The 16036-nt window shown below is 37.4% G+C and overlaps 2 protein-coding genes and 2 pseudogenes across 2 annotated transcripts; 3 read left to right on the top strand and 1 right to left on the bottom strand.

Annotated features, from left to right (window-relative positions):
• The first annotated feature begins 223 nt into the window (after positions 1-223).
• Positions 224-793, top strand: LOC132637401 (F-box/LRR-repeat protein At3g26922-like). Its single transcript, XM_060354491.1, has one exon. The coding sequence runs from the start codon at positions 224-226 to the stop codon at positions 791-793; it is 570 nt and encodes a 189-aa protein (XP_060210474.1).
• Positions 794-806: 13 nt separating this feature from the next.
• LOC132638367 (uncharacterized) lies at positions 807-2798 on the top strand. Its single transcript, XM_060355280.1, has 3 exons — positions 807-1386; positions 1482-1670; positions 2332-2798. The coding sequence occupies exons 1-2, from the start codon at positions 904-906 to the stop codon at positions 1566-1568; spliced, it is 570 nt and encodes a 189-aa protein (XP_060211263.1). The 5' UTR covers positions 807-903; the 3' UTR covers positions 1569-1670; positions 2332-2798.
• A 245-nt stretch (positions 2799-3043) lies between these two features.
• LOC132637400 (uncharacterized) lies at positions 3044-12607 on the top strand (annotated as a pseudogene).
• Positions 12608-12747: 140 nt separating this feature from the next.
• Positions 12748-15244, bottom strand: LOC132637399 (RNA polymerase sigma factor sigC-like; annotated as a pseudogene).
• Between the last annotated feature and the right edge of the window lie 792 nt (positions 15245-16036).

Here is a 16036-nt window from a genome sequence, read left to right as displayed (position 1 = left end):
CATTTCTAATTATGAGACTTTTTTGTCACCGTAAGTTAAATCTTTCAAGAATCTATCTAAGATCACGTATAGATGTACTTTCTCTTCCATGTTGTCTCCTTTCTTCTTATTAATCCCTTCCACCATTTTCTGCGGCATCCTATGCCAAATTGGGTTAGGAAGGGAAATAGCACTGCTATAAATATCTCTTGATTCTAAATTATTGATGGAAGGGACAAGTAATATGGATCGAATTTCCCAACTGCCAGAGCCAATTTTGCAGCACATCTTGTCTTTCCTCCTTGTTGAAGATGCTGCTCGAATGAGTACATTGTCCAAGATTTGGACCAGTGCATGGAATTCACTCTCCTACTTAAATTTTGGTGATAATTTATTCCATAATAATAATAATCAAGAAGACTTGCCAAATCTCTTGAAGGGTGTGACTCAAATTCTAGCAAAGCGGCATAACCAGAAGATTTCTGTACAAAAGTTTTCTCTACAATTACCCTATTGGCGCCGGAGATGTTATTATTTACACAAGTGGATTAACTTACTTGTAGCTTGTAATATCAAAGAGTTGAATCTAAGAGTAAGCAAAACTATTTATCAAGGAAGAAGGGAACACTGTAAGTTGCCCGAGGTAATCTTTAATGCCAAAGCACTAAATGTGCTGAATTTGAATGGATTTAAGATTGAATTACCCTCTAATGGTTGTACTATGAAGTTGTCATCTTTGCGAGAGTTGCACCTCTGTAATGTATCTTTGGACGAGAAATTATGCAAGGTCTATGCACAAGCTGCCACAATTTAGAGGAATTGTCTTTGCCGTTCTTTCATGGACTTGTCAGTTTTCAAGTTGGTGAAAATTTATTACCTAAATTAAAGAAGGTAAGGCTGGAATCTTGCCCTCGTGAATTCCAGATGGTAGATGTTGCAGCAATTAATCTTGAAGACCTTTACATCTACAGTCCTAGGGATCTAAATGTAGTTAAATTAACTGCTTGCAAAACCCTCAAGAGTTTGTTCCTCAATGGTGTGACCGTGACCGAAATATGGTTAGAGAAACTTTTTTCCAGCCTACAAAATCTTGAAAAATTCTACTTAATCCGTTGCCTAACACTGAGGACCGTGAAGATCTCAAGCTACCGGCTCAAAAAGCTAATAGTAGTTGATTGTCTTAATCTAGTTAATGCTCAAGTGTCTGCTCCTAATGTACTATATTTCTCCTATAATTGTTGTTCTTCATTGCCAACATTGAACCTAAAAGGTTCAGGTTCATTAGAAGCCACAATCTCCTTTGACTCGTTAGAAACCCTTGACAGTGATTGGTACTCTAAGCTCACGAGTTTTCTTCGTAACTTCAATCATTCCATAGCTATTGAATTATCAAGCCAAAATGACGAGGTATGTCCCGCAAATTCTCTAGCTTACATTGCTTCAAGAAGCTAGTATTGTTTAGGATTTTCATAAGTTGTTTTTTTGTTTTTTGGCTGATACAGGTGATAGTCATACCAAAAGACGTGAGAGTAAACTTGCTTCCTCCACTTCATGCTACTAATAATTTGCAGGTAAACATTCAGGAGTGATTGAAGTATTCAGTTGTGGACGTTGTTGATAGTTTGCTTTGGATTTCTCCTCAACTCGACACCATATCTTTTTGCTAGACTCTAGACTCGAAGACCCTAAAGGTAATATATTTTTCATTCAAAGGCACTGACTTTGTAAAAGAACCAAAAATGCTAGTTTTTATAATGGTTTTATGGCTCCTTTGTGTCTTTTTCAGTGTAATGTTTTCTTGCAAGTCTTTTTTTTTTTTTTAAACTGGTAATGACCAGTTGTATTCCTCAGCACTGTTCTTGCAAGTGTTTTTTTTCTTTTCACATGCCTTTGGATTCTTTGTTTAGCGATAAGGCCCTCTTGATTGGGTTAGTGGAGAATCACTGAGGTTCTGAAATACTTTTTAGCACCTTAGAAGAAGTATTTATAAATCTTTTGCCCCAAAATATGTTCAAATATTGTCTTATTGATTGATTAATTGTTATCGGTTCATGCTTAGTCTGTGACTTTGAGACAAAGTGTTTCCCATTGGATGAATTGGGAGTTATATGCAGTTGCTCAACTTCAAGAAATGTAGTGCGGAACCAAGGAATTAATTGATAAGACAAGGAAAGCAGGAACAAAAGATTATACACACTGATTGCAGTAAAAACTCTACTAAAAAAGAGATTGTTGATCTCGAGCAGTGATAAGCTAAAACCAATTGATATTTAACCCATTCTAATATTTTTTTCATGATTGAGTCTTCATGAAAGACAGTTTTTATCTTTCTAATACTTACTGTTTTTTCAGGTTTTACAGTTTATATATGAAGATGAGAAGCCTTGTTGTGCATCTCTACCTTGGAAATGTTGGAGGCATAAGTTAAAGCAAGTCAAAATGCAAAACCTTTCATGTATGGAGCAACAAGAGCTGAGAGAGTATTTTTTCGAGAACGCAGATGTCTCGGAGATAATTAATGTCCTCCCAGAATGCGTTGAGTCCTAAATTTCATTTGAATAGATGTACTTTAGATAGAAGCTTCCGTGGGTGCTCCAGTGTGGTTGTGTCTAGTCTTATCTTTTCAAAATAAGTTTATATTCAAGGATGAAACTCCACCTCATAGCATGAATAGTTGTTTACTTCATTTGGCAGCTTCCTCAGAGCAAGCCAGTGTTTATTCTGTACTATTACTACCATTTTATGTATTTCTCTGCTGTAAGTGGAACTCCTCCTGGTTCTTAACTGTATCTATTTAATAAAATAGTAGTCTCCATGAATGCGCATGGCACGTTTATCTTGCATCAATAGTACTAAAAAAGATAGTTGAAAAAAGGCTCTGCTGGAGGTTAGTGATGCATGAAGAACCCCAGGGGAGGTCTTTCTAATGGACTTTCTGATCAATTACTAATCCAGTACATATGTCGACTTATCTAAAAATGGTTCTCGTAGTTATCTTTTATCATATTTCTGTCATGTTGAATTCTGAAATGACGGATCTGTGAAATTTTCAGAGTGATACCATATTCCTCATTATTTACATTTGTTGAAGTACTAATCTGAACATTTGGAGGGCCTTGGCTGTTTGGTCTTCTGCTTTAGGTCTTCTCATTTTGCTCCTTGGCTGTTTGGTCTTCTGCTTTAGGTCTTCTCATTTTGTTAGCCTTAGTTCTTAGTGTAGTTCGGATGAAGTTTGTTTGTATCAATGAGTCACCAGGTCCTGCTCCCAGACAACTAGGTTCTCAAATTGATCACTCATTCCCATTTCCGGAGTCACTGACTGAGGTCTATTCAAATTTCTTGATTGTTGATTTATGATTATGCATTGTATGGAGATCGTATACATTTATTTAGCTCTGGTAGATTTTGAAGTAAAAGATGAATTTTGATGTTGTCTTTATTTCAGATTTTGGAACAAAATAGCGTTGAGGAGTCCAAAAGTCATGTCCAAATATTGTACTTATGGGTCAAATACATTCAGCGAACCTTGGCATTTGTCTCAATTGTCATACACCTCCCCAGCAAATGAGAGAAGTCATATAAGTTGATTTCTTTTTTTTTTATTATCCTGTAATCTTGGCAGTTTACTCGTAGTTTTGAGTATCTTGCTTTGGTTGTTACTCATGTTTCATTGAAGTATTTCTTCTGATCTGCTCTTATCAAGTTTACTTTATGTTAATTGAGAAGGCAATGAAGGAGGGGATGGATACATCTCTTTCGGCCTCTGTATTTTGGGCCGTTTTTAATTTTCTTAAAAGCTTGTTTTCTTGTCAATCTATTTCGAAGAATTTACTACTTAAGTACTTCTGTATTTGACTGATGGTGCCTTCAACAATTTTGGGGGTGAGGTCAATATGATTGTTGTACAATGGTTGGAGGGAGCTGTTCGCAGCATTCTTTGTATCCTTGCGTATCCTCTTGCAAGGTCATGGCAGCCACGGCGACGTTAAATGAAGTTACAACGTCTGTGTGAATTTGATAGATTAATATGGTCATGCTTGCTTACGTTCTTGTTGATCGTGTGCTCTTTGTGAGAGGCTGAAGGTTAGACTATACCAGACTTTGGTCAAATATCATTTGCTATTTTGTTTTCATCATATGAGAAGTTAGAATGGGCGAAACTTGGGTTCTTTCTGCTCTTTGCTCTTCAAACTCCAATTTCTATCTTTATGTAAGCTTGTTTATGCAGGTGACAGTATCTTGGGAATTTTTCAAATAAAACCTTATTTGTTCGTGGGATTTCACTAGGTATGTTGTAAAACCTTATCTGTTCATGAATGAAGAGGCATAAAGATTTTGTTAAGTTTGAACTTAGTGTCTTCATTTTGTCAGAGTTACTAAGGTGATAAGAATATCGCGTTACGCAGGAAAAAATGGCATCTCAACTGTGTCATAGCACCACTTCTTACTAGAGCCACGCGGACGTGTGTGCCTTTATATTGTACTTTGACTTCGTACTGGAATCTGTGTGTATAATTTCATCAACTGCCTCTTAAGTTTCCTGCTGTTGATTTCTTCCTATACTCAAATGACTTGAATCTAATTTTTGTCTTTCAGCCATAGTTGACTCTTCTAAAGGTTGGCATATTTTAAATGATGCCCGGGTGAGTCAGATGTTGAACTAAATATTCTCTTAATATATTAGTGCTGATTTTCTTTTTCAGTTGCAAACTAATGTTTTCATTTTTGCTGTTTTCATTTGATTTGATGTTCGGAGTCCCAAAAGCAACTGAAGTGTATCGTTCAAGAATGACTTGTGAACTTAACTTATAAGTCTTCATGACTGTAGGTAGCTGCAGAACTTGATCTAATGTTAGCATATGTGGACCTCTTTCTTTCTGGTGATGAGAAGTGAAGTATTCCTCCTTGTCTTTAGTCTCTACTATTTGGTGACGATGGAAGCTATATGGCTCCATTCTCACATATTAATGACAATGTTTACCAGTCTGATGAGTCAGGTTAGTTATCCACTACAAACAAAAAAAATGTTTAGAGGGAGAAGTAGGAGTTCTCGATGCTTTAATTACGTTGTACTTAAAGTATAAAGGTATGCAATTGTTTTCAGTCCGTTCCACCTCCTGCACGGCACCATCTTGTGGCTGGTTTAAATGCACAGTTGCACTTCGTACGTCGGGGTTGCCTTGCTACGATGTTTCACCCAGCAGTTAGATGGCTTGGAACTTTTGCCAATCCTGCTTTAAAGATCTATGAACTATGATATCTGCGTAGACCTTGTGGGGTTCCAAGCAACACAGCTATCCTCATTTTGGACTTTTGGTGCGTGCCTTCTGAAAGTCTTTATGGAGGCTCCAGAAGTGAACAACTATCATGGTATACTGTGCACTTATAGCTTCTTTTAGATACACTAATATTTCCTCGGTTTCTCCTGCATTTTGTCCCCATACCCCCTCCATTTTGACATACCTTTGTCTGGACTCGCATACTTCTCATTGTTTCACTTGTGTCGGTGTCTTTATTTAAATCATGAATACCTATTAAATAAAATATGCTATTATATATGCATTGTTTGCTGTCATTCAGGGGTCGTTTGGTAGGTGGTTAGAGTTGTGCAGGTATTAGTAATACAGAAATTAGTGAAGCGGAAGTGTTACTGCGGGATCTTACACGTTAACAGCTTAAAGATACTTAAGGAGAAAAGAGATCTGTTCTATATCCTCTCTTTTCTAATTCATAACACTAAACAAGTTGATCATCAGGCCGTCCCACTCTCTCTGTGTTTCTTTTGGATGGCGTTGAAGTTTCATTACAGAGGACGTTTTGTTAGTGTTGGTTTGGTCATTTCAGTACTGCTGCGAGGCAATTTTAGTTTAGTGCTGCTTGCTTCTTCTTCTTTTTTCGAAATGGTAACAGGATTTTATTAACGGAAAAGGGTCAAATATACCCCTGAACTTTGGGAAATAGTTCATTCATACCCTTCGTTATACTATTGAATCAATTATGCCTTTGCCGTTATACTTTGAGTCCAAATATACCATTCTTTTATACTTTGAGTCCAAATATACCATTCCTCCATTAAAATTGTCCAAGGTGGACATGAGATATGACGTGGCAATAACAATTCGGTGAGGTGGACACCACATGGCATGCCACCTCACCACCCCAACCCATTTACCCCTCTCTTCCCCTTCTTCCACCACTACCATCTCCTCCCCTCCACAACCTTTGCAACCATTAGCACCACCACACCACCAAGCGAAACCACATTCTTAGACTACAAAATCAAAAATTAATTACTGAAAACAGAGTTGCAAGAATGTGAAGAAAAGTGGTGGGAATAATGTGAAGAAGGATGGGCCATTTTTTTTAAAAGGCTTCGTAATTAATATTATTGTAATAATTATTTGGTTGATAATTAAGATTACGGGAATCGAATTGGAGATATGACCAGGAAGGGGGTGCCGGTGGAGAGAAAGTGTCTTGACAAATAGGTGTTATTTTTTAGCTGAAATTGAGTTCCTAGAATAGCATGGATCTTGACAAATCTTGGAATAGTATTAGTAGTGTCAGCTCCCATAGTTTTTTAAGTAGTAGTATTAATTTCAGTTACTTCAATTCATCACTGGCAGCTGTCTTGTTTTTGTCTTTTGGGAGTTCAATTTTAGTGTCCAAATGGCTTTATATATTAATTTCTCAACTAATACACCTTCTTTTGATGATGATTTAATTATAAAGTCGTCTCCTTTTTCATTTTCTTGAAGAAGAAACAGTCAAATTTCATCACTACCCCCGCTCTCCTCAACTGTTTTTGTTTTTTTTTGCTTAAGTTTCTTGATTGTTTAGCCTTTTTTTTTTTTTTTTTGGTCTCTTTTTTTAAAGATCTTAAAAAGTGGTGGTGTTGTGGTGCTAATGGTTGCAAAGGTTGTTGATAAGAATCGGGTTACTTGAATAAAACAAGATTATAATGCGGAAGCGAAAATATGAAGATTAAAGACAAGAATATAAAGATAGGCGAAATTCAAGAATAAAATCCCCAAATTTCAAGATTAAGTGATAAGAATCCTAATTGGTCTTAGTATTCAAAATTAGCGGATTAAGATACTAATAGAGTCAATTCAAGAACTTATATTAAAAGGTGATCTAGACCCCTATTTCAAAGAAATTAGAGACAATAATTAGTATAAGACTAATTACCTTCTTTAATTTATGAATAAGAACCAAAAATATCAAGTACGAATTAATCTTACCTCTTAAAAGGAATCGTTCTTATAAAGTTGCAAGATAAATCCAAATTAGCCACACAAAGGTGTAAAATAGAGAAGCTCTCAATAATAATAATATTTGTCTGATGAAAATAACAAAATTCACCCCTATATATAGGGGAAACTTATCCCAAATAGAATGGGATTAGAATCTACTTTTATGGAAATGATTAAATACTAAAACCTAACTAGGATTAAACTAGGACAATAAGTAAAACCTTTCCAAGAATTGCCTAACCAAAGTAAGGAAAGAAGTGCCAAATCCTGGCACCAAATCCCACGGCCAGAATGTGATGACCAAGGAATCACTTTTCAGCCCATTATTTGGGCGTGAGAAGCAGCCCACTTTGGGCAAAATTTTAAGGGCATTTTACATAAATAGCAAACATTTGGGGTTTAATCAAGCTGCATAGCTAATGTTTCAATATTTACGTTCTGTAGCAAATCAGCCTAGCTCCCACATGTGTATTCAATTTTCTATTTTTAGCTGTATTCATGAATACAATAATTTTTTTTCCACTGCATTCATAAAATAACTATCTGTATTCATAAATTATCTTGTTGTATTCATGAATACAACGAGTAAAAACTGAATACATATACACCAATAATTACACAAATACATCATATTTTTCGGTATGTATACAACAGATACAGACGAAAAATACAGTATAAAACATTCATACACCAAAAAATTAACAAATATGCCATATTTTCCAGTATGTATACAACAAATACAGGCGAAAAATATTGTATACAATATAGATACACTAAAAAATTAATAAAAACACCATATTTTTTGGTATGTATACAACAAATACAAACGAAAAAAATTGTATACACGGTAAATATACAACAAATACAGCGAAAATCTAGACTTTTTCCAGATCTGACCGAAAAATATTTTCCAGATCTATGCCGACGAGGGCATGCCGGAAAAGAACCTCCAATCTCCACTTCCGCTCCATTGCACAAAAGCTATATTGGGAATGTGGGAATAACAGATTTTTGGAGCAAAATAGAGCATCTGCTACCTATACTTTCAACTAAAAGGGCTGCCTTCGTTGGCAATTTGTTCGTGTAGCATTAGTTCTTGAGAGGGTGGCTTGAGTTTCTGCAAACGCAAGGGGACAAGTTGGGGTTTTTATTTCAAGCTGAGGTTTTTGAGGCCTATTTGGGGTCTTCTAAAAATCTGAACTTTGATAGTTACCTGTTTGAAGTATGAGATGGCCGGAGCTCTAGCGGCGGAGGTGGCCGGCGACGGAGCAGTGGGGAGAAGTGTGACACCCCAGCTTAGGAGGAAAAGTCCCACATCAGCATAACACAGGAGAGGTGTTGGGTATATAAGTAAGCATGCCTTACCTCCTAGTGACGCGTTTTAAAGCTGTGCGGGCCTAGGCCCAAAGCGGACAATATCAATAGTGGGCTGGGCTGTTACAAGAAGAGGGGGGAGAGAGATGGGAGGGATGGGTTGGGAGTGAATAGTGTGATGAGTATTCTATTTTGTGTGTGTATATATATATAGTTACTAAATGTTATTAATACACAAATGTTTGCTATGAGAAGTAATTAAGTTAAACTATAACTACTAAATGTTAATACCCACTATATGTTGGTTATGCCATGTAGTTATTCCAAATTTTAAGCTCATTGGGCCTCCTTTGGGGTTCCATGTGGGCCTAATTTTCCTCCTTTTGGGTTTGGACTTGGATCATGAAATATGTGTAGCACTTAGTACATTCTTTGTCATTATTCTTGGGCTCTTCTTCTACGATAAACAACTTCTTGATTTTTCATTGAAGCTCGTCAACCTTTGATGGAGGTATGCCACCGTGGATGCTATCAGTTGTGGAGGGGAGGAGATGATAGTATAAACAACTTCTTGATTTTTCATTGAAGCTCGTCAACCTTTGATGGAAGTATGCCACCGTGGATGCTATCAGTTGTGGAGGGGAGGAGATGATAGTGGTGGAAGAAGAAGGGGAAGAAAGAGGTAAATGGGTTGGGGTGGTAAGGTGGCATGCCATGTGGTGTCCACCTCACCGAGTTGTTAGTGCCACGTCATACCTCATGTCCACCTTGGATAATTTTAACGGAGGAAGGATATATTTGGACTCGAAGTATAAAAGAAGGGTATATTTGGACTCAAAGTATAACGACAAGGGCATAATTGACCTAATAATATAACGAAGGTATGAATGAACTATTTCCCAAAGTTCAGGGGCATATTTGACCCTTTTCCGTTTTATTAATAACAGAAAAAATAGGCCCCAGCACAAAGATAGTGCTGACAGATATAGGCCCTAGTTACAAGACTTCCAAAAGAGAAAACCAAAAACCTGATCGTGTACCAGCTACAGGGACCCTATGAGATCAACTAGAGACCAGTGTTATCAAAGGCGCGCTTAAGTCCTGAAGCAAGGCTCAAAACATGTTGAGCGCTTCGCCTCGCTTAATGTGCGCTTCAGTGTCATCATCAAGGCTTTAAGACATACTTCTCCTTGCCAATGAGCCTCTTCTAAAGAGCGACACTAAACAATTGATATTTCACTTCATTCGTTTATCGTAATGTTTTTTCAATTTCTTTGTCCATATATTTGTTATTTATGCTTATAATATTAGTCTTGGATTAAACATACATATATTTGTATAATATCTCAATTTGCGCCTTTTTCCGTTAAAGCCCACGCTTTGTTTGCGCTTTGCACTTAAAGCCCCAACGGGCCTTAGAGCTTTTTTGCGCTTTTCGCTTTTGATAACATTGCTAGAGACTCATTTTGTCCTAAAGCTTCTTTACAGCAAAAGTGAAACAAAAATATACAAGGCATTTTGATCTTCTGTTCAGTATTTGCTGATCCTTCAAACATCTGGAATTTCTTTCCAGCCAATTGTCCACCTTATCCATGCAGGAATGAGACTCCACCACTTCTTTTGACTTCTACCAGCAGCTAAACTAACCCAAGTTTCCATCAGCTCCATAGTATTTATTGGAGTTACCCAACTCAGCCCCTTCATACTCATAATAGCTCCCAAAGTCTGCTGGTAACCTGGCAGTCAGTGGTGTAGCCACGTGCATCCCAGGGGTGTCAACCGACACCCCTTTGTCAAAAAATTACACTGTGTAAATACGTAAAAAGAATTTTTTTATGTATATATACTATGTGATGAACCCCTTAATTTCTTCGCATATTTACTTTTTTTTATATTTTGACACCCCTTAGTAAAAATCCTAGTTCCGCCACTGCTGGCAGTGAATGAAGAGATGGCTGTTTGTTTCATTGGCCATGCCACACAAAAAACACTTAGAGCACAGGGTCATGCCTCTCTGCATTAGACTTTCATGAGTTAGGTCAACTTGCTTGACCGCCAATCAGCAGAATACTGTCACTTGAAAGGGGGTTTCAGCTTCCAAATATGCTTTCATACCCCGCTGCTGAGCATTGCTGTTTAGAATCTCATAGGCAGACTTTACAGTGAAGGCCCCTCTGCAGTTGTTGTCCCAGTTCAGTCTGTCATCTTGCTCCACTGGGTCTTTGAAACTGTCCAGGAGCTTGAAGAACTCAATCATTCTGACTAGCTCCCAATCATTGAGAAGTCTTCTAAAGTTGAGGTTCCAACCCTGCAGCCTCCAAGATTCAGGCTGCTGAACCAAGTACTTTGCTCCAGCTGTATTCAATTTCCTTAGCGGATGTCTTTCTGGTGTTGTTTGTTTTACCTCTTGAGATATTACTTCCATTTCATGCTGGAATCAATGCTCTCTTCAGTCATAGGCATGCAAAGGCATTCTGCTGGTCTGGCACGTCTATATGCTTTGTGGAACGTTACATTCCAGATTAATGTTGTAGCTTTTACCCTTTACCCTTAAGAAACAGAAAGTAATTATGCTTGTCACAAACTTGGTCTGTTCCTTTCCCAACTTGGCCAATAAATGGTCAGAGTTTTTACTTGTGCCTTATGCCTTCCTTGTGCGTTCCTTGTTCTCTTTACTTAAATGTGTCACACTCTTGGATTGACTGATGGAGGGAAGGCTGCAATATCACTGATGCTCAACATTAGCATAGGACTTTACATCTCTCTGGTGATATACTTAATCAATTTCTGTTCTTTTCATCTGCCAGTTAGGATTTTCTTTCCCTGATGAAGTGTCAATTAGTTACTCCTAAGAGTTATCACCTTTGTATGCCTAAAATGCAATCCCGTGGAACTACTTCCTCTCCCAAATTTGGATCCAATCCTTTCTCTCATCTTTATCCCAAATACAGTTTGTCCACTTCCCTAAAAGAGAAATTGTAGTACCGCATATGCTATTACCAGAATCGCGGTTACATAATCAACAACCAAGAAAAGGTCGATCAATTAGGACCATATTGCAGTGCACATCTTTGACACTCATGTAAATACCCGGTGCAGATCAGAGTATATCTTTCAGTATTGATTAGTTTGTCAAACTACTTGGGATTTATATTGATCCTTTAAAATGACTGAACTGCATCTGTGATTCCTTTTTTTTTTTACCATAAATTCTGATTTTTTTTCCTATTGACAGATAGGATCACTTGCTGTCTAAACCCTACACTGCGGGTGTTAATAACCTTTTAGTATATATGTTCACTTCAACAAGATGGTTAATTAACAGTTTTCTGGTTATTCTTTATTGCTGCTCTGTATCATTACTTCCATGCTAGAGCGTCGCATTTGTCTGTGGATATACCATCACACAGCCAAGCAGAAATTGTCCTTTCAGCCATGAAACTTGTAAGCCTTCGCAAGTTTGTCCATGGTTGTCATCTCAAATTTATCCAAGTTTGCTGTAATGAAAATTTGCATGGGCTATCAAATAATGGTTTTGCTCTTGCAGGGATGATTCCTTTCGTACTGGTTTGGTGAAAAAATATCTGATTGCAGCTCGTAAATTGGTATGTCGCTAATCTAGAGATTCAAGATATGTAGTTGTACAGCAATGACTTCTAACTGTTTGGCAACCATAGTATTCAGCTAAAGGATAAATATTCAACTAACACCCTATCACCCACTTTTTGCTTTTTATAAAAGTCATTTAGATGGTGAATTGTCAAAGATGTAGAAAGGAAATGGGTAGAGAAAAAGTGAAGAAATTTAAGAGAATAGATGGAAATACAGAGAGAGAGGCATTCATTGTGTAGCATCCCCCACTTTCAGTTGTGCAGTTATGTTTCTTGGCTGTAGATACCTCTTACTGGAACTTTAATATAATCTTTGGATGATGTTTATTAATCTATTATCCAATAAGTTGTCTTTCTAGCTGAATTTTGTTGCCTATCAGTATGCGGACCGACTGTCTTGTACTAAGTAAAGGATGCCCTTGTATGATTTCCCGAATAGAAAATGCATGCCTAAACAGCTCCGGTTTTGAGTTATTTTATGTGTGTAGAAATTGTAGATTGTTTACAATGTGGGTTAGAAGACTATCCTTTTCGTAAAAGAAAAAGGAAAATGCAATATTCTCATTTTAGAAAGAATAGACAACCTCCGAGTAACTGTAAATAGAATGTATCAGTTAACTTGAAGTGGAAAATTGCACATAGAAGTTTCAAAATGCCATATCCTATATGCAAAATAACAAACGACATTTGCTGCAATCCAGAGTAATAATGCTTCATACGTTTTGCTTAGGAGTTGTAACTCTTTGGATTGCAATCTGCTATGATGTTGGAGCTACAGTTCAAACACTTGTCTGATCGCGAGATTGTGTGCTTTACCACCAAGTGTAGTACAAAAATAATTGCACTTATTTTAGGACCGTGTACTTTTGAGAAGCTCATCCCTGCAGTACCAACCAAAATGCAAGCGCTACTGCAACTACTTCTGTTCAACCCCAGCAGCTTCTGCCTAACTGCTGAAAGTAACTACTCGACCAGTTTCTTCTTCAGGGATTGACCTGATTCTTTCCAGCTCTGCCACCAACTGTTTTATAGCAAGAATCTTTAAGAACTGTAATACAATATCACTTAATAGAAACTGGAGACAGCCTTAATACCTCTTGACATTTCTGCTTCATTCTTAGCTATTTTCTGTCTTTTATTCCTAGAGGCATGTGTTCTTTTCCAAGAATAAAACCTCGGCTGTTGCAAATCCTCCTGGATGTTTTTGGTGTGCGGCTGCACTGTAATAATGTTATTGGCATTTCTGGATTCTCTGTTTCTTCTTGACTTCCACTCTTGCTTTTTCCTAGAACGTACGACAACCTTATCCATTCCATTTCCAACAAGGTCGTCTTTGTCAACTTCTTCAATAAGCTCCCTTGGCACGTCAAGCACTTTAGGAAAAGTAGAAGAATGATATGTCCTTGAGAGACAAGTATGAAAGAACTCTAAAGCTCCAAGTATTACCATTTGCACAGAATATCTCTTTCCAATCTTGACATCTCTGAATCAGCAAATAAGTTTTCCACTAGATCCAGATTTTTCATCAGTAAACTAAAGTGAAGAGATCTGGTTGTGTCTAAATATGTTGTTTCTCCTCATCAGGTGATGTCCCAATCTTATGACTGCCAATATCTCCGTATAAATTGCTAGGGGACCCTCTGGCGATGCACATCTGTTGAGAGAGAGCACAAGTCAGCAATGACATGCAAATCAAAGAACAGACTAACTGGCAAAACCTATACTCCTTAAGACAGGCTTTACTTCTAATAAGAGAAGAAAAACCTTTATTTCTGTAATTGGGGTCAGATAAGCAAGTCCGCACTCTGAAAGGATCGCTATGTGAAGGTTCACAGTCCCCATTGATAAAAGGTTTGAGAGACTGGGCTGTATCGTGTAAAGCCTCCCTTCCTTTGACTGTATACGGAGATGAGGTGTAATTAATAAAGAAGTCCTGTTGATGAAAAAAATGAAAATTTGACTCAACTAATTGTTGAAGACTAATTCAAAGATGGAGTAGAAAACCTAAAAATTGTTTAGGGTTTGGTATTTGCTAGTTTCTTTATTTGTTGTCTAAATAGGTTTTGTAGTAGGTTTTCTTGTTTCTAGCCAAAGTAGGTCTCGTACTATTATAAATATAGGTGTTGCTAATTATTTTCGTTGTGAGGAAAACATTGAGAGATGTGTTGAGATTTATGCATTATGAGTGAATTATTTTTGGGGTATCCTTCACTAACTATGTTTCTGATTAGGGAGCCATTACACAATGAGTTGGCTCATATTTATCACAAACAATAAGATTTTCTAACCAAAGATGCAGATGAAGTATATACAATTAAAATGGTATGTTCAGGTCTGGTTAGTTCAGAGGCATGTCGGACCACGTTGAAGGAATATCTCGTAAAGTTACAAAACTGAATTGATACATTTCTTCAAGTCTGTAGCTGCAGCTTCTTGTTTAAAAGCGGAAACGAAATTTCAGAATTACTATAAGCATAAAAGAATTACAAGTTTTCTTATCGTTCTATCAGTCAAATCTCTGATAATGAGGAACTAGGATTAAATTTTAGTGAAGTGTTAAAGATTCCTTTCTTAATTCTCCCAAAGGTAAGATATATGCATTAGGACAAGAAAAATTTGATCAAGTTGCCCCCATGTAATTGGATTCATTTAATCAAGGCAAAAATCATAGATAGCCCCTAAACTTTACCACATTTTCCTTTGGGGTACCTAACCCCAAAACCGAGGGTTGTACCTATTGAGTACCTAAACCAATCCAAATTTAATCCTATTGGTACCTTTTTCACAATAATCAGCAAAATTAAGAGAGTGTATTACACTCTCCATGATGTGGCAACTTTGTCAAATGAAAACGTGACACGTGGCGGTGAGGTCCATCATAATAATTAAAAAATAAATTATACACCCCCTAAATTTTCATCTCCTTCGCCCCCTTCCCCCCCCCCCCCCCACCCCCTCACCTGCAAAATTGTAAACTTAGCTAGCCGCCACCAACTCCGTCTGACTGCCGCCAACCACCGAAAAAAACATCCATTACTTTCCTCCACCGGTCATTGCCCATCCTTTCTCCACCACCGTCTCCATCTTTATCTTCTTCCTCTTTTCACAAAAATAAAACCACCATTTTTTCTCCACCCATAAACCACCATTAAACCACCTCCGTCACACCACCCCATCGCCACCTTCATCTCCTCCACAAAACAGACCCCTCAACCACCCAACCACCTCACAGCCCTGTTTTTCCATCCAAACACCACATTTAAATACATGAACTGCTTGGGAAAATCAAAAGCATACAGATGATACAATATAGATCCAACAGATGTAAACATAAACGATTCAATACAGTAAAAACACAAACCATAAGCTAAAAATTCAGGATAATAAAAATGTTAAAATTACGAAATTGAATACTCATATATCAACTTAAGTTGATTTATTAACTTTGAAATTCATCTTCTCATAATACCGAATCGATAGCAACGATAACGATAGATTGACTTAATCTTTTCCCTATCTCCGTCGTATTTTAACGGCGAATTAGACGATGCCAGCGGCTGAGGAAGGCAAGGCCAGGCCGAAGACGGCGGTAACGCTGACGGTAACAGCGACGGCTTGGAGAGTGGCCAGAGAAAGAGAGATAAAGATGGAAAAGAGATTGAGGAGAATGAGATGGAGAAGATGAGGAGGAAGGCTGGAAAAGAGATTGAGGAGAATGAGATGGAGAAGATGAGAAGGAAGGCTGGAAAAGAGATATGGAGAAGATGAGGAGGAAAATGGAGAAGATGAGGAGGAAGAGTACGGATTCTCTCTTTTTATTTTTTTTTTTAAGTTAATTTTTTATTAATTATTTAGATTATAGATATTTAGGTGTAT

The sequence above is a fragment of the Lycium barbarum genome, chromosome 4, assembly GCF_019175385.1.
Source record: "Lycium barbarum isolate Lr01 chromosome 4, ASM1917538v2, whole genome shotgun sequence".
Lineage (NCBI taxonomy): Eukaryota > Viridiplantae > Streptophyta > Magnoliopsida > Solanales > Solanaceae > Lycium > Lycium barbarum.
The sequence above is the reverse complement of the archived record's forward strand: the minus strand, read 5'-3'. Positions and strand labels throughout refer to the sequence as shown.

Coding starts and splice junctions, on each gene's coding strand:
- LOC132637401 (XM_060354491.1), top strand. CDS start 224: ATGGATCGAATTTCCCAACTGCCAGAGCCAATTTTGCAGCACATCTTG.
- LOC132638367 (XM_060355280.1), top strand. CDS start 904: ATGGTAGATGTTGCAGCAATTAATCTTGAAGACCTTTACATCTACAGT. Junction 1,387..1,481: donor TATCAAGCCAAAATGACGAG/GTATGTCCCGCA, acceptor TGGCTGATACAG/GTGATAGTCATACCAAAAGA.